Source organism: Lolium rigidum, chromosome 1, assembly GCF_022539505.1.
Source record: "Lolium rigidum isolate FL_2022 chromosome 1, APGP_CSIRO_Lrig_0.1, whole genome shotgun sequence".
Taxonomy (NCBI): Eukaryota; Viridiplantae; Streptophyta; class Magnoliopsida; order Poales; family Poaceae; genus Lolium; species Lolium rigidum.
The window spans coordinates 6,594,065-6,617,045 of NC_061508.1; the positions used below are offsets into that span (position 1 = coordinate 6,594,065).

Here is a 22,981-nt window from a genome sequence, read left to right on the forward strand (position 1 = left end):
GTTTACTCCGGTGTGTTTGTTGACAGGATGAGCCACCGGAGTTCCCGATGCATATCTTGACCAAGGATATAACTAATGAATAAATATAGCACCGATGTTGATGTATAAAAAGAGAAATTACATTGTACAATCAGCACAACATATAAATTGAAATATGTCTACTCACTGTGAAGATTACTTTTACAGCACATTTCCATGAACCGAAAATCCTGTAGACATTGTATTGATTTGCAAGGTCCTCGTTATTTCTTTTTTTAGAATTCGGCAGGTGAGTTGCACGATATATTAATAGAAAAAGATTTGGCTCATTTAATCAGGGAAACCGGGCCCAAAAACCATACAGAGCGGCCGAGTTTATGAGGAAAACCGGCCTAAAAACCGCACAAATATCAGAGCCTCATCGCCCACACGATACCAGACCGCCGACGACCAAACACACACCACCAAATCCGGAGCCGCTGCTCCGACGTCCCCTGCTTGGAGGCGAGCCGCACGGCATGGACGTCTTGTAGCCCAAACTACGAAGGCGACCACCCGCAGATCACGAACGCCGCGCCAAAAGATCCGGGGCCGCCGCCCCGACATGCCAGCCACACCGACCGCCCCGTCGTGTAGGCCGGGCCGATGAGCTCGCTACCCACGTAGCACCAACACGCCACCCATGCCTTGCTAGACCATGACCACACTCCATGGATTCATCGCTGCAAGACCATCCGAGGCCGCCGCCTCGGCGCACGTCAACCGTCCGGGGCCGCCTAAACCTCGTTTTCTGACTTCGTTTAAATTGCCATCTGACCAAAACGGAAATCCGGGGACATATAAGAAAGTGTTTGAATTGTTACTATGTTAACATGGTACTGTACATGATTCAAATATGCATGATTTTGACATAAATGGATAGAGGATGTTTTTCTGAATATTTTGATACCTTATACGCATTTTTTTGACATCATATATGAATTAGTTATGATTTTTACAAAATTAGAGAAATTTTAAAAATGGTCTACGCCGATGGTGGCCGTCGGCATAGCCCTGTCTACGCGTAGGACCAAAGATATGCCGAGGGCTGCTCTCGGCGTAGATCTCACTACGCCGACGGTAATGCTACGCCGAAGGTCGGACGGACAGGTTGCCTGACCGGGTCATACGCCAACGACCCCGACTTTTGACCATCGGCGTATAAAAGATCATCGGTGTATCGCTGACATTCCTGTAGTGCAAGGGCGCCTTGATCTTGTGCCAGATTTGGCACTGCGGCCGCCCTCTGTCACACTACGAGCTCCAGCCCGGCGGGGAGGCGCCCGTGTCCAGCACGGACAAGGGGGTGGGACCGCAGATGAGCTTCAATGGGAGGCTCCAGGAGTTCTCGCAGCCGAGGAGGCTCACGGTGGAGGAGATTCCCGTGATTGTGGAGGACTTCAGGAAGGCTGCCAAGAATGCCACGACGCCGGTACGTTGCATCACCAGGGGTAGAACTGCAAGGTGGTTGTTAGCTTCAACCAAGAGTCATACCACGAGCGCACTGGTGGAAAAAGGGGCTTTGGTCGCGGTTGGCAACTGCCATTAGTCGCGGTGGCCCAACCGCGACCAAAGTAGCGCGACTAAAGGCCCCCCCCTTTAGTCGCGGTTCCTCACGAACCGCGACTAAAGGCCCATCCACGTGGGCCGCAGGCGAGCGCCGAGGCGGAGGACCTTTCGTCGCGGTTCTTCGGCCAACCGCGACTAAAGGCCTCCGCGGGGTTTAGGGTTTAGCCCCCCCCTCCCCCTAAATCTGGTTTCTTTTTAATTTGTATTATTTTATTTCTTTTGGGTTTTAATTTTGAAGGAGTTTCACATATTCTACGGTACTCGTATACATACATGCATATGAATGTACAATTTCAAACAAATTTGAAATTAGAACCAAAAAAGAATTCAAGAGTAATATACAATATATATTCAATATCGGATGACCATATACAATATATATTCAATATCGGATGACCATATACAATTTTGAACAAGTTAGTTACAAATTCCGGTGCGTATAAAGATCTACGTCATCGTAATAGTGTTCTCCTCTAGGATCGATGACTTCCTCGCCAACCATCCAGCTAGTTCCTCTTGAAGTGGTCGGAAGCGAGCTTCTGGACTAAGCGTCTTCCGGAGGTTATTCCTCGGGATGTTGTTCTCACACGTCCGGTCCCGCTCATTGCAGTATCTCCGGATCCTCTCACAAACATAGTATCCACATAGATTGGTCCCCGGTGGCCGAGTATCCCCGGCACGTCGGCACTGCCATTTTAAAATGTAGCTCTTTTTTGAATTCACCGACCTTGGTATCTACGAACCGTCTCCAAACCCTACGAGGCAAAGAAAATTAAATAAACAAGAGAGTTATTAATTAGTTACTTGATATAAGGAAATGATGAACGAAATAGGCCGATCGATATAGAGCGCAAATGAATGAAAATAATTACTTTTGCATCATTTTTCTCATGTCGCCCCAAAGCGCCGGATCCATATTCAGAGAGTCGTGGACGAGAACCGAGGAGGTCTGAACTTTAATTACCATAAGAATCCGAGTGGAACCTGCGGACACGATACATGCACAGATCATGCATAACTCATCGATTAGCCACATACCATGCATGGAGTAAACAAAAGAGAATGTGCTCAAGACAGAAACACTCACCCAAAATGGTAAGGAAATAGAATATCACTTTTCTCTTGCTGTTTTCTAATAAACCGCCACGAGTCTTCCTCCACGTCGGCGGGGTGGTATTCTAACACATATGAATTAACGATGTGTGGGTCAATGAACCCAACATCATGGATGTTCCTTATTCGCATTTCCCGCTTCTTCATTCCGCATAATATATAGCGTACACAACAAGATAGTTAGGACAATATATATATATATAGTGCGGGCAATGAACGAGATGGGGTAGAAATTAATAAATCACTTACGTAACGTAGCAACTGATGATAGATTTGTCGAGCTCGCGCAGATTGAACAGCTGGAACAATTCACTCGCGAGGAATTTGTACCCGGTAACGTTTGAAGTGATGCACATATTTAACTTCCGCATAGATATAGTCTTTGGCGTTTTCATGTTTTATGTAAGCCTTGTACCAATTTAGCAGACCTTTCATTTGTCGAGGTAGATCCTCTTCCTGCGCGAGGCTCGATGAGAGGGCCATTCTTCACATATGAAAATACTACGTCCTTCATTGGCGCCTCATCAAGGCCTAACACTCGCACGAAGAGTGATACCTAAGTCGGCCGCTTGTTTTCCGGCACTTTCTACGGTCAATCCATGTGCTGCCGCAGCTGCTATGATATCGGGGGCATCCGGACCGGCGGCTTGCACTATGAGCGGGGCGATCGATTGTTTACTTTGTTCCCCGAGCTGGGCAACTTCTTTCCCCCTTTCTAATTTTGACTCGGCCTCGTCCTTCAAGGCTTTCTTCTCCGCCAACTCTTTCCTGGTCTTCAACGCGAGTGCTTGCCTACGAAGTTCACGTAAATAGTCGTCAGGCGGATTCTTCGCGGCTTGGGACGGTGTGTTCAAAAATGACTTAGCCCACTCGCTTTTCCTTGTCGAATATACTCGGCTTGGGCTCGCCCTCTATTTTCTTCTTGACGTTCGCCTTCCATTTCTCTAAATCAGCAGCCGCGCCGCCTCGACTTCCTCGGCACTACTTTCCCAAGGCCTCGTGGGGAGAGGCTTCGGTGATACCTCCGGTACCTTTGTTTTCTTAGGTACGTAAGGGTCCGGGTTAATAACCCAGGATCAGCTTCGCTTCTTCGCCGGAGGTGGATTGGGGGGCGGTACCGGTGTCTGATCACCCGCCGGACGAGGACTGGGGGGGCGGCGTCGGCTGACGTGAATGAGGTGTATTAGGTGAAGCACCACCGCCACCGTCACCGCCACCGCCACCGTCACCGCCACCGCCACCGTCACCGCCACCGCCACCACCACCACCGTACGGGGTGGACTTGTTGGCGCCTCGCCCGGAAACTTGATAAATTTCTTCCGCCATAGAATGAACTGGCGCTTGACATCTCCAAGTCTTTTCACCCCTTCGGGTGTAGCAATGTCAATGTCCAGGTCCTCAAACCCTTGGACTATCTCCTCCACCGTCACACGAGCATAGCCATCTTGAATGGGGTTGTTGTGGTGGAGTGCTCCGGTGGTAAAGCATCGCCGATGGCTACCTTCATGGACATGTTCCCGATAGGATAATACGGATGACATGCTTTCATCTCCTTTATATCGTCCACGGGGTAGCGAGGAGGCTCCGGTGCAGTAATTTCGACCACCGGAGGCTCCGGTGCGGTAATTTCTATCGTCGGTGCACCAGCCGGTGAGGCCTCCGTGGAAGCCACGCTGCTTCTTCTCCGCTCGCTGGCTTCCGAGATCCATTGGATGATCTTCAGCATGCTGCGCCCGAGATGCATCTCTTTCGGCGACTAGTACACTCACGGTTTTCTTCATCACATCCATTTCAGTTACCAACTTCGCCACAACATCTGCATCCCGATCCATCTTTCTCTTACGGCTTCTGTAACCGTACGGGTCATCTTTCTGGGGGAACCCTAGTTTCCACGAAATGTCCCCGGGCATGCCTCGTACACGTCCTCCGTGTTCGGGATTCCCGAGGGCTTTTGTCGTGGCGTCGTTCTCTCCGTTGAACCCGATCCTCCCCTCTTGAGCATCCCTCATTGCCTCAATAAGCTTTTGGGTGGGTGTAATTATTTTGCCCCGATAAACACACTCCCCTGTCTCCGGGTTCAGCGATCCCCCATGCCCGTACCACCAGCTTTTGGCCCTTGGGTCCCATCCCTCCGTACCTGGACGGATTCCTCGCGCCCTCGGCTCGTTCTCCATCTTCTCCCACTTAGGCTGCCAAAAGCGATACCCTCCCGGCCCCATTTTATGATTGTACTCCTTCTTGGCCGCATTTTCCTTATTTTTTTCGATAGTTCAAGGAACTGCTCCGATTTCTTTTGCTTCACAAATTCTGGCCAATCATGTTGCGGTTTCTCATATTGTCCTTTGAAATCCGGAGTCTTGCCCTGGTTGACAAAGTCATGGGCTAGATTTTGCTTGTATTTCCGGAATGCGTTGGCCATCCTAGAAAGAGCGAACTGTTTGACTAGCTTGCGCCTCTTCTTGTTTTCCGCAATCTTGTTACCCTCCTCATCGTATTTGCGGTATTCCGGAGGTAGAACGAAATGTTCCATAAGCTTGTTGAAGCAATCTTTTTTTCTCTCTCGTTCGACAAAAGTGAAACCAACACGTGCCTTCTTTGGCTCATTCCACTCCTGGCGGGTGATCGAGACGTTGTCTCTAACAACGGCTCCGCATTGGCCGACAAACTTGGTGGCGTTCTTGCTGGGCTCCAGCGGCTCTGCCGGTTTCTTCGTCGACAACATCGATGGTGCATGTTTCTCCTGCTTTCATCGTCTTGGTTGCGCCACGCTTTGACGACGACGTACTCGATTTTTCGACGATCCGGCCGAGGGCTAAAATAAGAAAGAGAGTCGCGCGCGTTAGTACACACACATTTATTCAAATCAGTTAGTTGTATCACCGGACGCTCAATATGTATATATATATATATACCTCGGCGCCGGAGGTGGTTGCTACTTCCAACTCGAAGATCGTCGTTTATCGACGTTTCTTCCGCACCATCTTGCCGACGGCGCCCTTCATCTTCACCCTCAAGGTTCAGATAAGAAGAGATATCATCTTCTTCTTCTCCGGTCGGCACATATATAACATCGCCTTTTATGATGCCGAAGATATGTTCTTCAGCGTCCGGATCATAGTTGTCCAGAATCGGGTCAGCTCTATCGTTCGCCATATGTCAGTCCTGAAAACATGTAGTCAAAACAAATTAATTGTGTATATGCATTATCACATCTCTTCTCTACATATAAACAGAGAGGGCGACGAGGGATGCGAGAGGGGCGACGCAGTGACCGCGTGACCGAGAGACCGGTGGCGGTGGCGAAATGGCGGTGGCGAAAGGGCGGTGGCGGTGCCGAGGACACATAACCCTCGCGGTGGCGGTGCCCCCTCCGAGAGACCGGTGGCGGTGGTGAAATAGCGGTGGAAAAATGAGGGGCGAGGAAGGGGTGGGAGAGGGTGTCGCGGAAGAGGGAGGCGAGGACGAGCGCGTTGGCGTTGGCGCGTTGACGGCGTTTGCGTTGGCGCGTTGAATAGAGGCGCGCGGTAGCGTTGACGGCGTTACATTTTTATGAATAGAGGTAGCGTTGGCGCGTTGACGGCGTTGGCGACGTGCACGGCGGCGTTACAATTTTAGTTCATTTTTTATTAAGTCAAAATTTTAGTTCATTTTTTATTAAGTCAATTTTTATTAAGTCAAAATTTTAGTTCATTTTTGTTAAGTCAAAATTTTAGTTCATTTTTTTGACACAATCTTTTTAAGTCAAAGTTCATAATTTGCATATCAAAAAATTAGGAAAAAAAAGAAAAAAAACCGCCGGGGCGCACCCGGCCGCCTCTCTCTCTCTCTCTCGATCTGTAACCGCGCGCGCGCAAGTCTGGCCGGCGGCGCGGCGGCGCGGCGCGCAAGTCTGGCCGGCGGCGGCGCGCGCGCGCAAGAGTCCGGCGGCCGCGGCGGCGGCCGCGGCGTGCACAGGGCCGGGGTTCGGTCCGGCGCGCGCGGCGCGGCGCGGGCGACGAGAGAGGGCGGCGACCCGCGAGGAGAAGAAGAAGGGCGCGCGCGGCGGCGACGTACGGGCGACGAGGGCGGCGACGGAAGAAGGAGGCGGCGGCGCGACGAGGGCGGCGACGGCGGCGACGAGGGCGGCGACGGCGAGCAACGAGGGCGGCGCGGCGGAGGCGAGGTCGACGAAGAGGCGCGCAGCGAGGAAGGAGAAGTGCGATCCTCGCGCCGCCCGCGAGGTATTTATACCGTCGGCGCTTTAGTCGCGGTTGGGGTCACCAACCGCGACTAAGGGTGCCTTTAGTCGCGGTTGGTGACCCCAACCGCGACTAAAGCATTTTTGCCCCATTTTCGGGTTCCCGCGGAAAACGACATTTAGTCGCGGTTGGCCGGGCCAACCGCGACTAAAGGCCTTTTTCAAAATTATTTTCATTTTCTAAATGTGAAAATAAAACTAATTCAATTCAAAATCTTAAAAATACAAATAATATATCAAAAAATTCATAAAAATAAAACTAATTCAATTCAAAATCTTAAAAATACAAATTATCAAAAATTCATAAAAATAAAACTAATTCAATTCAAAAGTTCGTTGGCCCCCTCTACCCGCCTCTTTCCGCCGACCCCTCTTCCCTCCTCGTCTTCCCGCCATTTCTTCCCCGTCTTCCCGCCTCTTTCTTCCCGCCAATTGTTTCCCGCCAATTTCTTCCGGCCTCTTTCTTCCCGCCAATTTTTTCCCGCCAATTTCTTCCCGCCACTTTCTCCCGCCTCTTTCTTCCCGCCTCCTGTCTTCCCGCTCCCATTTTTCCCGCCATTTGTCACTACATATAGGTAGCCCGCCTTGGCCAGCATCACATCTCTACAATCTCTCATCACTCTCTCATGGCTTCCACCGCACCCACTCTAACCTACCGGCAGGTGGAGGAGCTTTGCGCCTCGAACTACCCTTGCCCTCCGGGCTACCGCGTCCCCGCCGGCCTGGAGCCTAAGCGCCGGCGGCGTGCCGGTCCCTCCCGTCCCTCGTGGTACCGCGCGCCGGGCGGCCATCACGAACCACTACTACCTCGACCTCACGCCGGAGCAGCGGATGAATCCCCGCCGGCATCCCGATAACCAGCATACTTGGGACGCCTTCTTCATCAATCGGCGTGAGAGGGCGCTCGCCGGGTATGAGGAGGACGGTCCGCCTCCCGGAAACTTCCACGAGGCCGGCCGTCGGCTATGGTGGTACGGCCGGACTCCGCAGAGCGTCATGGAGTACATCACGGCCGGCGATATCCCCCGCCTGCGCTACCCTCGGTTCGAGCCACGAGCGCCGCCCGACGACGGCGACGACAAGCAGCGACGATGACGCCGGCAACTTAGAAGGCGACGACTACCAGTACAATGGCGGCGGCTATGAAGACTACGAGTATGCATATTATACGCCTAGGCAGGAGTATGACTAAATCACTCCAAATTTCATGTATGTAGGAGTATGACTTAGTCACTCCAAATTTCATGTATGCAGGAGTATGACTTAGTCACTCCAAATTTCATGTATCATCAGTGTTATCTCGAGTCAATTGAATCATTCGAAAATGGACACCAAACACATCACGGGTAATATAATTCACATGATTCATTCAACAAAGTTTGGTACAATAAATTATTACACATCATTTCTTCCCTTGTGTCCCCGCTTGCTTACGATTGTGCCGTATCCATGGAGCATCCTCATCATTTAACTTAATGCTTGGGTCGGTGTTCACTTTGAAGGGCGGAATTTCAGCAAACATATTATAATCTTCCGACATGTCCGTCTTGTCCTCCACTCCCACGATGTTTCTTTTCCCCGAAAGAACAATGTGGCGCTTTGGATCATCGCATGATGTACTGATCGTTTTCTTATCTTTCCGTTTCCTCGGTTTGCTACTCATGTCCTTCACATAGAAAACCCGAGCGACATCTTTCGCTAGGACGAATGGTTCGTCAAGGTAACCAAGATTGTTGAAATCCACCATTGTCATTCCGTATTGCTGGTCCACCTTTACCCCACCTCCCGTTAGCTTGAACCATTTGCACCGGAACAAAGGGACCCTAAAGGAGGGTCCATAGTCAAGTTCCCATATCTCCTCTATGTAACCATAATATGTGACCTTTTGCCCATTCTCGGTTGCTCGCATCAAAGCGGACACCACTGTTTTGGTTGGTGCTCTTTTTATCTTGGGCGATCGTGTAAAATGTATTCCCATTTATCTCGTACCCTTGGAAAGTCGTTATAGTCGAAGATGGTGTCTTGGCCAACATGTACAGCTGATCTAAAACCTTATTGTCACTCATTAAATGTTTTCTCAACCAACTCGCCGAAAGTCTCCATGTGGGCCTTCCTAATCCAGGATTCGAGCTTCCCAGTGGTTGTCCGAGCGTAAAATATTCTTGTGTTTCTCAAAGTACGGAGCCACCAAGCTGGAATTGGTCGAACCGTGTGGTGTGCTTCAGTCGGAGAATGGCCGTCCATACATATCATTGATTTCCTTCCGATCGTGCCTTTTCCACTTAGTCTCCCCTCGTGCCGCGATTGAGGAAGACCAATCGGCTTAAGGTCGTGAACAAAGTCAACACAAAACTCAATTACCTCCTCATTTCCATAGCCCTTGGCGATGCTTCCTTCCGGCCTAGCACGGTTACTGAACATATTTCTTTAATACTCCCATGAACCTCTCGAAGGGGAACATATTGTGTAGAAATACGGGACCGAGAATGGAAATCTCATCGACTAGGTGAACCAGGAGGTGCGTCATAATATTGAAGAAGGATGGCGGGAACACCAACTCGAAACCGACAAGACATTGGATCACATCGTTCCGTAACCGTGGTAGAACTTCCGGATTGATTACCTTCTCGAGAGATTGCATTGAGGAATGCACATAGCTTCACAATGGCTACTCGAACATTTTCCGGCAGAGCCCCCTCAAAGCAATCGGAAGCAATTGCGTCATAATCACGTGGCGGTCGTGAGACTTCGGGTTTTGGAACTTTTTCTCCGCCATGTTTATTATTCCCTTTATATTGGACGAGAATCTCGACGGGACCTTCATACTGCTCGGGCATTCAAAAAAGATGACCTTCTCTTCTTTGGTCGGAGCGTAGCCGGCACGACCTTGAAACCGTTCCGGATGCTTGTCATCAGGGTCTTTCAAACTTTGCTGGTCCTGCCGTGCTTCCTTTGTATCATTTGACTTCCCATACACGCCCAAGAAGCTTAGGATGTTCACGCAAATATTCTTCGTAACGTGCATCACGTCGATTGAAGAGCGGACTTCTAGGACTTTCCAATATTCTAGCTCCCGAATATAGATTTCTTCTTCCACATGGCTACGTGCCCGTCGGCTCCCTTCGGAACCGATTGTCCGCCAGGACCCTTTCCAAAGATGACTTTCAAACCCTTGACCATATCAAATACCTCGAAGCACCAAGTGTGTTCCGCGAGCTTCGGCCGGTGATCTGCCTTGCCGTTGTAATGCTTGCCTTTCTTTCTTATCGGATGACCTTTCGGAAGAAATCGACGATGCCCAAGGTACACGTTCTTCTTACAATTTGGCAAATGTACACTTTCGGTCTCATGTAAGCAGTGCGTGCATGCATTGTATCCCTTATTTGACAGTCCCGAAAGGTTACTAAGAGCAGGCCAATCGTTGATGGTTACGAAAAGCAACGCTCGTAGGTCAAATTCCTCTTCTTTGTGCTCATCCCACACACGGACACCGGGTCTGCCCCACAGTCTGTAAAAGCTCATCAACTAATGGCCTTAGGTACACATCGATGTCGTTGCCGGGTTGCTTCGGACCTTGGATGAGCACCGGCATCATAATGAACTTCCGCTTCATGCACAACCAAGGAGGAAGGTTGTAGATGCATAGAGTCACGGGCCAGGTGCTATGGCTGGAGCTCTGCTCGCCAAAAGGATTCATGCCATCCGTACTTAGACCAAATCTTATGTTCCTTGCGTCGACTGCAAAATCTTTGAACTCTCTCGTCGATCTTTCTCCATTGCGTTCCATCCGCGGGGTGTCTCAACTCCCCGTCCGACTTACGGTCCTCTTTGTGCCATCGCAACAACTTGGCATGCTCTTTGTTCCCGAACGGACGTTTCAACCGTGGTATTATAGGAGCATACCACATCACCTTGGCGGGAACCCTCTTCCCGGGTTTCCGGCCCTCAACATCGTCACCGGGGTCATCGCCTCGATCTTATAACGCAATGCGGTGCATACCGGGCATTCATTCAAATTCTCGTATTCACCGCGGTAGAGGATGCGATCGTTGATGCATGCATGTATCTTCGTAACCTCTAAACCTAGAGGGCGGACAACCTTCTTTGCTTCGTACGTAGTGGCGGGCAGCTCGTTATTCTTTGGAAACATATTCTTCAACATTTTCAAGCAAGTTTTCAAATGCCGAGTCAGCTACACCTGCCTGTGCCTTCCATCTCAAGCAAATCCAGTGTGCAGCCCAGCTTTTTCAGACCATCGTCGCATCCGGGGTACAGCGCCTTCCTGTGATCCTCTAACATGCGATCCAAATTCTCCCTCTCTTTTTCAGTTTCGCAGCGTCTCCGTGCATCAGCAATGGTCCGACCAAGATCATCAACGGGATCATCACGTGTGTCTTCTTCACCTTCCCCTTCACCTTCAGCATCCTCCATGAAAGTATCACCGAAATGAGAAAGATAGCTTTCATCATTGAAATCATCCCCTTCTTCATCTTCTTCCATTATAACCCCTCTTTCTCCATGCTTGGTCCAACAATTATAGCTTGGCATGAAACCGTGCCGAAGCAGGTGCATGTGAACATCTCTTGAGGAAGAGTAACCCTTCGATTCTTACACTTAACACATGGACAGATAACAAAACCCCCCGCTTGTTCGCATTAGCCACTACGAGGAAATCTTTCAAACCCGTATCGAACTCGCCGGAGAGTCGGTTACCGTACATCCATTGCCGATTCATCTGCATTATTATAATATAAAATATATAATTAACCATCATGCATTTGTTAAACTAACTAGCTACAAACAATATAAATTAAACAATTAATGAACTACACACACATGCATATTTTATCAATGACACATATCAAAGGTTCAAGTTGCTAACCGCGATCGAGGAGGAAAAAATAAATGAGAAAGCTCAAGTGTGACTCCAACACTTCATATCATGTTTGTTTCATGCTCTTGGGGCATTTCATCAAACACCTTATGTGCATAAGAGGAACCAAAAGCAAACCTAACACTCACTTGTGAAGAGAATGGCTCCAAATGGCTAAGTGTTGGCTGCTGGATGGGTATATATAGGGGAGGGGCTTTAGTCCCGGTTGGCCCGGCCAACCGCGACTAAAGGCCTTCGGGCACCTTTAGTCGCGGTTGGGCTGGCCAACCGCGACTAAAGCCCCCACGTGCACCAGCTGGCCACCGTGCGCCCGGGCCCAGGCCTTTGGTCGCGGTTCGCCACACGAACCGCGACTAAAGACCCCATTAGTCGCGGTTCCTTTACCTTCGCGACTTATGGGGCTTCCCGGAAGCCTGTTTTTCCACCAGTGGCGTTGATGATATGGTGTACTGATCCGTAGTTTTTTGAAGGAAATGTTCAGTCAAACATCTCCATTTTTTAAGTCAGCCATACACTCCTTTCTTGAACAACTTAGTTAAACAGAATAGTTGAGTTAAAAACAGTTCATATGAAGAAATTTTTGTACCATTGGAATTTTCATATGAAATAGTTTCAAAAAATAGAATTGTTTATAGTAAAAAAAGCAATTCTTACCACCATTTTCTAACAATTATGTGTATTATTTATCAAAAAACAATTATGTGTACAAAATAGAACAACAACCAAAGGCCTCAAAGACCATGTCCATACCTAAGCGGTCATGTATTTCGAGAATGATAGAGCAATATGGCAGGTTTTAATGGTGTGGAGATCCATGGCGCTAGCGGGTACATCATCGAGCAGTTCCTCAAGGATAGTGTCAACGACTGCATCGACGAGTACGGCGGCAGCCTCGAGAAGTGGTGCCGCTTCGCTCTCGAGGTGGTCGATGCCATCGTCAAGGAGATCGGTGGCCACCGTGTCGGCATCCGCTTCTCCCCCTTCACCGACTACATGGAGTCGCACGACTCAGACCCTCACTCCCCCGCGCTCTACATCTCCACCAAGCTCAACAACCACGACATCATCTACATGCACATGATCGAGTCGAGGCTGGCCATGGTGGAGGGACGACGGGTGGTGCCCAAGTAGTTGCTGCCATACAGGGAGGCATTCATGGGGACCTTCATCACCAATGTTGAATTTGACTATGAGGAAGGGAACAAGGTGGTCACATAAGGGTATGCTGACATGGTGGCCTTCGGGCGGTTGTTCCTGGCCAACTCGGACCTGCCGAAGAGGTTCGAGGTTGGCGCAGCGCTAAAAAACTACGACATGATGACCTTCTACACCTCAGACCCTGTCATCGGCTACACCGACTACTTGTTCCACGAACAATCACTGATGACGTAGCTTGTTTCTTTGACACGGTCAATCGTATTGTGCTTTTAATAAAATTAGTGGTTTCAAAAGATTAGATTAGGGTTTTGGAGCTGTCTTTGTTTTCGCCTCCATGTCAATGGAGATCGCATCGTCTACAATAAACAATCTTATTCTCTTCGTTCGACGAAGAGATCTCCTTCGTGACATCGACAATGGTGTTGGAAGATTAAAGTTTCATAGGTATGGTCTTCCAGATCTTGCTTCGCCGGATTGGTTTTGGATTTTCTATCAAGGTTGTCAAGCGGAAGATGGTCCTCACAACTTTTTTCCTGGATGGCACGTCTTTCGACAATGGTGGTTCATATAATCATCTCCCCAATGACATTGGCAACGCAATTCGGTTATTCCCTGAAGTATTGTCGTTGGTACTCGTGCCGATGTTGGTTGATTACTTTAATGGTTGCGCGCGTGCACGTAGCATTAGCATTGCAGTTAAAAAAATTATGGGAGAACATTCATTGATATCTACAGGTCTGTTTGGTTTCTACGTTTTGGCTGCTTTCAGAAAATACAAGATTGCGTATGAAAGAAAAAAAGACTTTGAAGACCTCGAAGATTTGGTAGTTTTTTTCAGCTTTATTTTATAATCGTTGAAGACAACTCATATATCTCTATCATGTACTATTTACTACTATAAATATATATAGTATTGATTGTAAAAATAAAGGTTAGTACTACAATTACCATAAGTTGTCGCGTTGTAGAGACTGGGTCTACTTTACACCAGCTTGATATCAATTAGTTGTCATTTACGCCAAAACAATCGAGCACTTGGTGGTTGTCTCTCTCAGTCTTAGCTCATAAACTAAGACGGGAAAGGAAAAAAAAAACGTAACTTGATGTCTCCTTGTCAACTGTGATAGTAGAGTACTAATTGCTGCTGCATCCTGATCGGTGCACAATCCATTACAATGTGAAATGCCATTTTGTCTTTCATGCTTACCCCGCCTACGGGCAGAGATTGGCTGACTTTGCAAGCCCCCAAGTCAGCTGACTTTGAGTTACTGACAAGTGAGATCCACATGATGTAGTCCAAAGTCACCATAAAGTCAGCGGGGCAAAGTTAGCGAATCTCAACGGCCGGCCTACGGTGTTTGTCATCAACAAATTAAATTAAGGCGGCTTAGCAATCTCTTGAGTCAGTGGCCACTAAGGTGAAATCCCACTCTCAGTACATCACCTTTCATATTCATATTCATATTAGTATAATAACCCCTTACAGTATCATATCATCAACCTCACACAATTCCATATCATCTACTCCCTCCGTCTCACAAAACATGTTAAAGGTTTATTAGAATTTAGATATATCTAGACACTAAATAATATAGATACATTTAAATTTTAACAAAACTTCAACATGTCTAGTGGGACAGAGAGAGTTGTATAAATAAGGGTCACACTTTTATCCACGGATATTCGGTCCAATAGACACGGGAATGGAGGGCTGATTATGCCCACGGATTTCATGGGGCGGATATCCGATAACTCATGGGACGGGCATGGATAGAGATTTTGCTTCATAGATATCCAATAGATATTCGGCTGACGTGTGGGTCCCACATGTCACTAAGACATGGATTTCACCTAGACCTAGCTGCCTCTACCTTGAGATCAAAATCAGTGATTCTAATACATAACCACCGATTACAACTTCTTTCATGGCCTCCCACTCTGACTCCCTCGCACAGTGTGAGAGAGGGCTTGGCCGGTGGCCCTCTCTTCCACCTTTCCAGTAGTTCGTCTCTCCTCCGCTTAGGAGACGCATGGGCAAGCAGTGGGCTTGCTCTCATCCCGTCGTCCTTTCTCCTCATATTCATTGCCTACATAACTATTGCTAAAATGCTACGAAAATATTGTCGAAATGTTGCTAAAATTTTGATGTTACGCTTAAATATGTTATTTTCATGCATATAGTGCATAAACACATGGATATTCATAGATATCCGGATATCCGCTAGATTTGCATTTGGAGCGACATCCACGCCCGTGCATATTTTTGTGAACGGGACAGAGCAAGGCCGGTGGATTTTGGCATGAATCTGATTTTGGTATATCCGTCCAAACCGTCATCCTTATAAGTATAAATGGATGTGCTGCCTCATGATAACCTTCATTCCACCACCCCACTCACCTTCTTCCTCCTGCAGCCCACTCAAGCTAGCTAGCAGCTGACATTGATCAGAGCTCAAGCTCAAGAAGCTAGTGCGAGTGTGCGACAATGGAGCCCATCCCTCTCCTGACGCCATACAAGATGGGCCAGTTCGAGCTCTCCCACAGGTAACGATCCAATTTCAGTCCACTTCCCCGCCACCTGCGTAACAACTCAAATTTCGCTGACATGAAATGCAGAGTCGTGCTGCCCCCACTCACCCGCCAGCGCTCCTACGGCAACGTCCCGCAGCCGCACGCCGCCGTGTACTACGCGCAGCGGGCAACCGCTGGCGGCCTCCTGATCACGGAGGCCACGGGCATCTCCGACACGGCGCAGGGGTTCCGCGACACCCCAGGTATCTGGACGCCGGAGCACGTCGAGGCGTGGAAGCCCATCGTCGCCGCCGTCCATGCTAAGGGCGCCGTGATCTTCTGCCAGATTTGGCACTGCGGCCGCGTGTCAAGCTGCGAGCTCCAGCCCGGCGGGAAGGCGCCCGTGTCCAGCACGGACAAGGGGGTGAGCCCGCAGATAAGATTCGATGACAGGATCGAGGAGTTCTCGCCGCCGAGGAGGCTCACGGTGGAGGAGATACCCGTGATCGTTGATGACTTCAGGAAGGCCGCCAGGAACGCCATCGACGCCGGTACGTACCACGCACGCTGATGATATATTTCAAGATGCGAGTTTTTCTGAAAGAAATGTTCAGTCAAGCATCACTTTCTTGAACAACTTTTTGTTAACAACTATGTGTACAAAATACAATAACGGTCAAAGCATGTCCTCAAAGACCATACCCACATCTAAAAGGTCATGTATTCTCGAACATGATAGAGCAAATTCATTTGCTTTGCTGGGTGTGGCAGGTTTTGATGGCGTGGAGATTCACGGCGCCAACGGGTACATCATCGAGCAGTTCCTCAAGGACGGCGTCAACGACCGCACCGACGAGTACGGCGGCAGCCTCGAGAACCGGTGTCGCTTTGCGCTCGAGGTGGTTGATGCCATAGTGAAGGAGATCGGTGGCCACCGTGTCGGCATCCGCTTCTCCCCCTTCACCGATTACATGGAGTCACACGACTCGGACCCGCACTCCCTCGCGCTCTACATCTCCACCAAGCTCAACGACCACGGCATCCTCTACATCCACATGATCGAGCCAAGGTTGGCCATGGCGGAGGGACGGCGGGTGGTGCCGAAGCGGTTGCTGCCGTATAGGGAGGCGTTCAAGGGGACCTTCATCGCCAATGGTGGGTTTGAATATGCGGAAGGGAACAAGGTGGTCACCGAGGGGTATGCTGACCTGGTGGCATTCGGGCGGCTGTTCCTGGCAAACCCGGACCTGCCGAAGAGGTTTGAGGCTGGGGCAGAGCTGAACAACTACGACAGGATGACCTTCTACATCTCGGACCCCGTCGTCGGCTACACCGACTACCCCTTCCTCGAATAATCATTGGTGTAGCTTTTGTCTTTGGCACGATCAGTTGTATTGTGTGTCAATAGAATGAAGTATGTGTGAGTTTTTTATATCCTCCAAAAATAAACAAAAGTATGATTGCCGCTTCAAATGATTAAATCAGTGAAATCATGTTGACAGTTAGGGGTCCTGCTAGCGTTGAAAGAAATACGTTGGGAGTGGTTTAGGAGCTCACCTGGACTTGTTCTTACTGGTAGCTTGTAGCTGCATTTCATTTTTAGTAATTTTGCTCGCTATGGTGCTATTTGTGAAATAACTTGCTATATCACGCTAAAACTTCATAGTGTTAGCGCACAATTTTTTCAAGCTAAGTTGTTTTCACTTTTTCGTGGTGATGAACTGCAATCTCTTGGTTCCTCTTCTAGATTAGAACATAATATTGATAATGCTAATGATTCTTAATAAATAATTTAAACTATGTTGTTGCCTTCTGGAATGCTGATGTTAGCCTTCTGGAATGCTGATGTTAGCCTTCTGAAAAATTGGAGATCTATTTGTTGTAGTGGTTAAGTATGTATGATTCAGTCATTTCTGACTAAATATCCAACCTTTTTAGGGAAATCCTTTAATTTTAGGCTATATTTGGTATTTTTTTCAAAACTCTATTTGAAATATAGCACGCAATTATCAGGATATAGCGTCCATAGCGTTTGAAGGAGGCTAACGCTATTTCATTTAGCATGCTATTTTAAACCTTGGCATGGTTTGACGAGGATTAAATTCCACCTAAGGCCTCGTTCGTTTAATCCCATGGAGGTATGGATCGGTCTGGATTAATTCCTGAGCAACCGAACGAGGCCTAAGTCAAAATTCTCTCCAATCCCTTCCAAGTGCATTGACTGAACAAGGCCTTAGGTTTTTCTCATCTGATTGTGAGAAAGTCTGGAATGAAGTTTCACACTGCAACAAATCACATTATGTACAACATTTGTTTTTCTTCTCTTTATTGATCAAGTTTATCAGCGCCCAGCATGTATTACTACGAGCTTTGCAGCGCTCATCAATGGCCTGTTTATTGCTCCATCAGGAGGGCGTCAATGTTGCGCTTGCCCTCTGGCCCTTTCCTGTACCAGGATGAGACATAGTCACCATAAATCACGTCCCGATACTTTTGTGGATGGTCCTTGCTAACAAGTTGGGGAGCGGCACATATTTTCTGAGATTTAGGTGGATCATAGAATGTCGCTACCGACAAGCGGGCATGCTCGGCATTCACAACAGCTCGATGCACAACGCTCTTGTATTTTCCGTTAGTCATGATCTGACAAAGGGTAATAAAAATGAGTAACATGTTCAGGAGGAAATTTCAGATTTTGAATGAATTCCTTGTTCACAGACCTAGTCAATATAGTGATAAGATAACAAAATGTGTATATAAAAGAACTGTGGCCATATGATGAGATTTGCGCTTATTCAACAAAACAGTGGACACGAAGCATCGGTAAAGAAACTCGAAACTATTTAGGGCATCTAACCAGAAGAAGGAAACTTTATCATGATTCCGAATCATTAGATTATGTGGTGACAAGCCACAATTGAGGTGATTGGTGTACTGGAGTTAACTGACAAATCGTTTCTGATAATTTACTAAGTTTTGACTAATGTAATACCAAGCAGCACATTGTAAGTTCGTAACTAGTTGGTTTTATTCCTACTAGTATTATAACAACTGCAGATTTCATCAGATTCATACAAGCTGGTCTAGATCTGGTAAAGCAGTTGTAACATAAACGAGAATACTAAATTGAGTCTTCCAGAATAGAACAAGAAATTATCAAGAAATTGTAAATATATGTTAGTCGGATTTTAGAAGGCATATAACTTAAGTAACAAACACATGAAGGATGTGAAGGTATATTACCTCTGTCTGGTCAGACAAAATCACAAGGATTGCATCAGGCAAAGGAGGCACAGGTATCCACATCCCATCCTTCAATACCTCGAGCCCACCCACATCATCTTGTATTAGAAGTGTTATTACACCAAAGTCAGAATGAGATTGCAATCCGAGAGCAAGATCTGGTTGTGGACAAGGGGAATAGTAGCTAATGGTGATGTTCTGATAAGCTTCTCCCACCGCCTCTTGTAGATAAGAGGGTGGCAAGTTTAGACTCTTGGATATTATGCACAGCAATCTTTCGGCTAAGGCTTTCATGTTGTTGCTATATTCAACAACAGTGTCCCTGTAGACATTGCAGATATATCAGGTTATTTGTTCTAGCAAAGATAGCTCATGTGGTAGGGCTGATAGAAATAAGTTGTACTATAAAATAAGTATTTCGGCTCTACGCTGCAATAATGACAGGTACTGTTGCATTGGAAAATAAAAAAAATTTAGCAGATTCAGTGGGAGTCATTCTCTGAAAGAGCATTTATACGTAATTAGAAAGTCACATGGTCATTTCTACATGGTAGGTTGAATTAAGTCGCGGATTGTGCAAAATTCTGGTCCACTATACGCTTCCCAAGATTAAGGTGTGTGTGTGGACCTGAACATGAATCTACAACAGATGGATCATTATGTGCTTCCTTACACAATTTCTACGTACGTATCCCTGTATAAGAGCATACAATTGTACTTTCTCTTATCTACCAAGGTGCTTATGAACTGGCAAGATTATTCAAAAGTCTTGAAAAATATTTGGAGCATGCAAATTTTATATAGGAATTCATCGGAGATGGCTAGGTAATACTAAAAACGGAGAAAGTTAAATCTTAGGACTACACAATTTTCGTGAAATACTGGTCCACTGCACAACTAGCAAGACATGCTTGGACCTGAACATGGATCTACAGCATGCAGGATCAGTATGTCATGTGTTGTCAATTTTTACTAATCCCTGAATCTGAATGTATATTTCTTAGAGTGCTCATAAACTGGTCAAAGGAACTCATCCAGAGAAGAGTCGATACTGAAGATGGGGAAATATTTGGGTGTCAGGCCAAGCACCTGTATCCGGGGACGAAGTCGGGCCACCGGGCGGGGTCCCGGCGGGAATCGGGGAGGGTGTGGTGGTCGAAGTAGTCGCGCCAGTCGAGCACGGAGTCGTCGTTGGCGAGCATCCGGCTGCCATACCCCTCGGTGGCGGCGCCCCTGGCCGGGTCGCATCCGAACCGGAGCTTCTCGGCCATGGGCGCGCGGAAGAAGGCAAGCCCCGCGCCCCGTATCGCGTCGAGCAGACCCGGGGGGACGCCGTGGTTGACGACGTGGAAGGCACCCCAGTCGGCGCACGCGCGGCGGACGGCGTCGGTTGTTGTGGCGGCGGTGGAGAGGTCCACGACCGGGACGGAGAGGGAGAGGGACGGGGGCCGGTGCGAGGGGTCCGCGCGGAGGTCGGGCGGCTGGATGTACTGCGTCGGGAGGTGGGGCACGCCGGCGTCGGCGAGCGCCTGGACGCGAGGCGCCGCGGCAGTATCCATGGAAGGAGGCGAGTTGAGCCGAGCGACTAGGCGGTGACGTGGTGGTGAGTGCTACTGACCAAGGCCATTTCTATACCTAATCTCCAACGCGGCGAACCCAGCCCGCGCCCGGACAGTGCTTCGGTGACGTTGCAAGTGAGGTCAAGTGGGGCTCATATAGTGAAGGGTTCACATGTCAGTCACCTAAGGGCATCTTCAGCAGCGCGACGCAAATGGTCGCTCAGCGACCGTTTTCGTCTGCCGTGACCGGAAATGCGTCTGGCACCCTCTCCAACGGGGCGACGCAAAGTGATCGGGCCGTCCGCGGAGACGCAAACCTGGCCCAAATATGCACCTCGGATATGTCTCTGCGGACACTGCGCGGACGCCGAAAGTGTCCGCTCGTATCCGGCGGACGTTTCGTCGGGCCCGCCTGGCAGCGACCCTGCGTCGATGCGTCTTCTCAAACGCGCCAGCGACTGGCGCCGCTGCGTCGCTTCGGCAGTCTGCGCCACGTTAATGGCGATGCCTCGGCTGCCGAGCGGCCGCAGCCCACCTCCGCCAACCACGTTAATGGCGTCGCCACGCGTCCGCGGCCACCGCATCCCTCCGGCCTATATAAAGGGGCCGCGCCTTTTTCTTCCTCATCCACTCCTCCATAGAAACCCTAGCCGCCACAAAGCTCCAGCGTTCCGCCGCCTAGGTGTTCTCGCGATGCGGCCCAGGCCCGCGAGGAAGACCATGGCGGGTCCTGGTGGCCGGCGAGGCGGTCGAGGCTGCGGCCCTGGGCGCCCCCGGGGACGGGGCAGGGGCCGCCGTGGTGGAGCAGCTACGGCCCCACACTCGTCGTCGCCTGCGCCCTCTTCGTCTTCCTCCGATGTGGAGGGACGCTGCTTCGAGTACCTCCTCCGCATCGACGACGACCCGCTCGGCATCAAGCATCTCCCGGACAAGTTCGCCGAGTTCGTCGATGGCGTCGAGCCGGCGCATTTGCAGCTACGGGAGGCTAGCTGCAACTTCTGCCGCTGGACCGTGGAGGTCCTGTTCGACGGGCAGGGCAAGATGTACCTGCACACCGGGTGGGGCAAGTTCGCCCGTGACCTGGCGCTCGAGCCCGGCTGCCGGCTCACCTTCCTCTACGAGGGAGACGGTGAGATGGTCGTCAAGGTCTTCGACGACACGGCCTGCCGCAGGCACTACCACACCGGCGAATCCGAGTCGGACTCCGATAGTTAGAACGTAGAGTGTTCTTTCTTTGCAGCGAATCTGGCTATGGGCCAGACGAAGCCAGTAGTGGAAGGTTTCTGTCTGTTCTTCCTCGGTAGAACCAACAAGCGCACCGTCGATCCTCCCGCTGGATTTTCTAGTTTGGGTGACTGGGTGTGCCCTCGAATGTTCTTTCTTGGCAACGAACACACGGAAATCAACACAACTGGTTTCTATTTTTAAAATATTTATATTTGTGTCCACCATGGTACAAACTATGTATTAGTTTGTGTAAACCATGTTCCAAACTATGTATTAGTTTGTGTAAAATAATCTTCCAATTTGTAATATTTGGAACTATGTGATGACCCACAAGTATAGGGGATCGCAACAGTCTTCGAGGGAAGTATTACCCAATTTATTGATTCGACACAAGGGGAGACAAAGAATACTTGTAAGCCTTAACAGCGGAGTTGTCAATTCAGCTGCACTCGGAAACGAGACTTGCTCGCAAGAGTTTATCAGTAGCAACAGTTTTATAGCAGTATGAATAGTGAAATAACAGCAGCGGTAAAATAAAGACAGCAATAATGATTATAGTAAACAGCAGGATTAAAATACTGTAGGCACAGGGACGGATGAACGGGCGTTGCAGGGATGAGAGAATTCATGTAACAATCATGGTAGGGCATTTGCAGGTAATAATAAAGCGGTATCCAAGTACTAATCAATCAATAGGCATGTGTTCCATATATAGTCGTACGTGCTCGCAATGAGAAACTTGCACAACATCTTTTGTCCTACCAGCCGGTGGCAGCAGGGCCTCTAGGGAAACTACTCGGAAATTAAGGTACTCCTTTTAATAGAGTACCGGAGCAAAGCATTAACACTCCGTGAACACATGTGATCCTCACATCACCGCCTTCCCTCCCGGTTGTCCCAATTTCTGTCACTTTGGGGCCTCGGGTTCCGGACAGCAACGTGTGTATACAACTTGCAGGTAAGATCATAAAACAATGCATATCATGATGAAACAATAACATGTTCAGATCTGAGATCATGGCACTCGGGCCCTAGTGACAAGCATTAAGCATAACAAGTTGCAACAATATCATAAAAGTAACATCTACGGATACTAGGCACCATGCCCTAACAATCTTGTGACTATTACATAATCAATCTCATCCAATCCCTACCATCCCCTTCAGCCTACAGCGGGGGAATTACTCACACATGGATGGGTGAAACATGGCTGGTCGATGGAGAGGCGTCGGTGGTGATGGCGGTGATGATCCCCTCTAATTCCCCGTCCCGACGGAGTGCCAGAACGGAGTTTCTGGTCCCGAGGCGGAGTTTCGCGATGGCGGCGGCGTACTGGATGGTCTCTGGAAATATGGTCGAACCCCCTGGCGTTTTTAGGTCGAAAGACATATGTAGTCCAAAGGAGAGCGTCGGGGGGCCGCCGAGGCGCCCACACAACAAGGCGGCGCGCCC

At 49.0% G+C, this 22,981-nt stretch overlaps 2 protein-coding genes and 1 pseudogene across 3 annotated transcripts; 2 read left to right on the forward strand and 1 right to left on the reverse strand.

Annotated features, from left to right (window-relative positions):
* The first annotated feature begins 1,056 nt into the window (after positions 1–1,056).
* LOC124703514 lies at positions 1,057–13,223 on the forward strand (annotated as a pseudogene).
* Positions 13,224–15,370: 2,147 nt separating this feature from the next.
* Positions 15,371–16,855, forward strand: LOC124666613 (putative 12-oxophytodienoate reductase 4). Its single transcript, XM_047203958.1, has 3 exons — positions 15,371–15,533; positions 15,606–16,051; positions 16,272–16,855. Exons 1-3 carry the CDS (start codon positions 15,475–15,477, stop codon positions 16,853–16,855), a joined length of 1,089 nt encoding a protein of 362 aa, XP_047059914.1. The 5' UTR covers positions 15,371–15,474.
* An 827-nt stretch (positions 16,856–17,682) lies between these two features.
* On the reverse strand, positions 17,683–20,302 carry LOC124666623 (jasmonate-induced oxygenase 4-like). Of its 2 annotated transcripts, XM_047203974.1 has the most exons (4): positions 19,833–20,302; positions 18,744–19,065; positions 17,883–18,143; positions 17,683–17,851 (listed from the first exon to the last, which is right to left on the reverse strand). In XM_047203974.1, the coding sequence occupies exons 1-3, from the start codon at positions 20,300–20,302 to the stop codon at positions 17,895–17,897; spliced, it is 1,041 nt and encodes a 346-aa protein (XP_047059930.1). In that variant the 3' UTR covers positions 17,683–17,851; positions 17,883–17,894. The 2 variants fall into 2 exon arrangements, with proteins under 2 accessions (XP_047059930.1, XP_047059922.1); XM_047203966.1 differs by having other exon boundaries at positions 17,683–18,143.
* Between the last annotated feature and the right edge of the window lie 2,679 nt (positions 20,303–22,981).

Bases quoted from the DNA above. Each gene is read 5' to 3' on its own strand.
- LOC124666613 (XM_047203958.1), top strand. From the start codon at position 15,475: ATGGAGCCCATCCCTCTCCTGACGCCATACAAGATGGGCCAGTTCGAG. The intron at 15,534-15,605 runs GTAACGATCCAA...CATGAAATGCAG, and splicing joins CAGTTCGAGCTCTCCCACAG to AGTCGTGCTGCCCCCACTCA. The intron at 16,052-16,271 runs GTACGTACCACG...TGGGTGTGGCAG, and splicing joins CAGGAACGCCATCGACGCCG to GTTTTGATGGCGTGGAGATT.
- LOC124666623 (XM_047203974.1), bottom strand. From the start codon at position 20,302: ATGGATACTGCCGCGGCGCCTCGCGTCCAGGCGCTCGCCGACGCCGGC. The intron at 19,066-19,832 runs GTGCTTGGCCTG...CAATGTCTACAG, and splicing joins GACTTCGTCCCCGGATACAG to GGACACTGTTGTTGAATATA. The intron at 18,144-18,743 runs GTAATATACCTT...ACCCTTTGTCAG, and splicing joins TTTTGTCTGACCAGACAGAG to ATCATGACTAACGGAAAATA.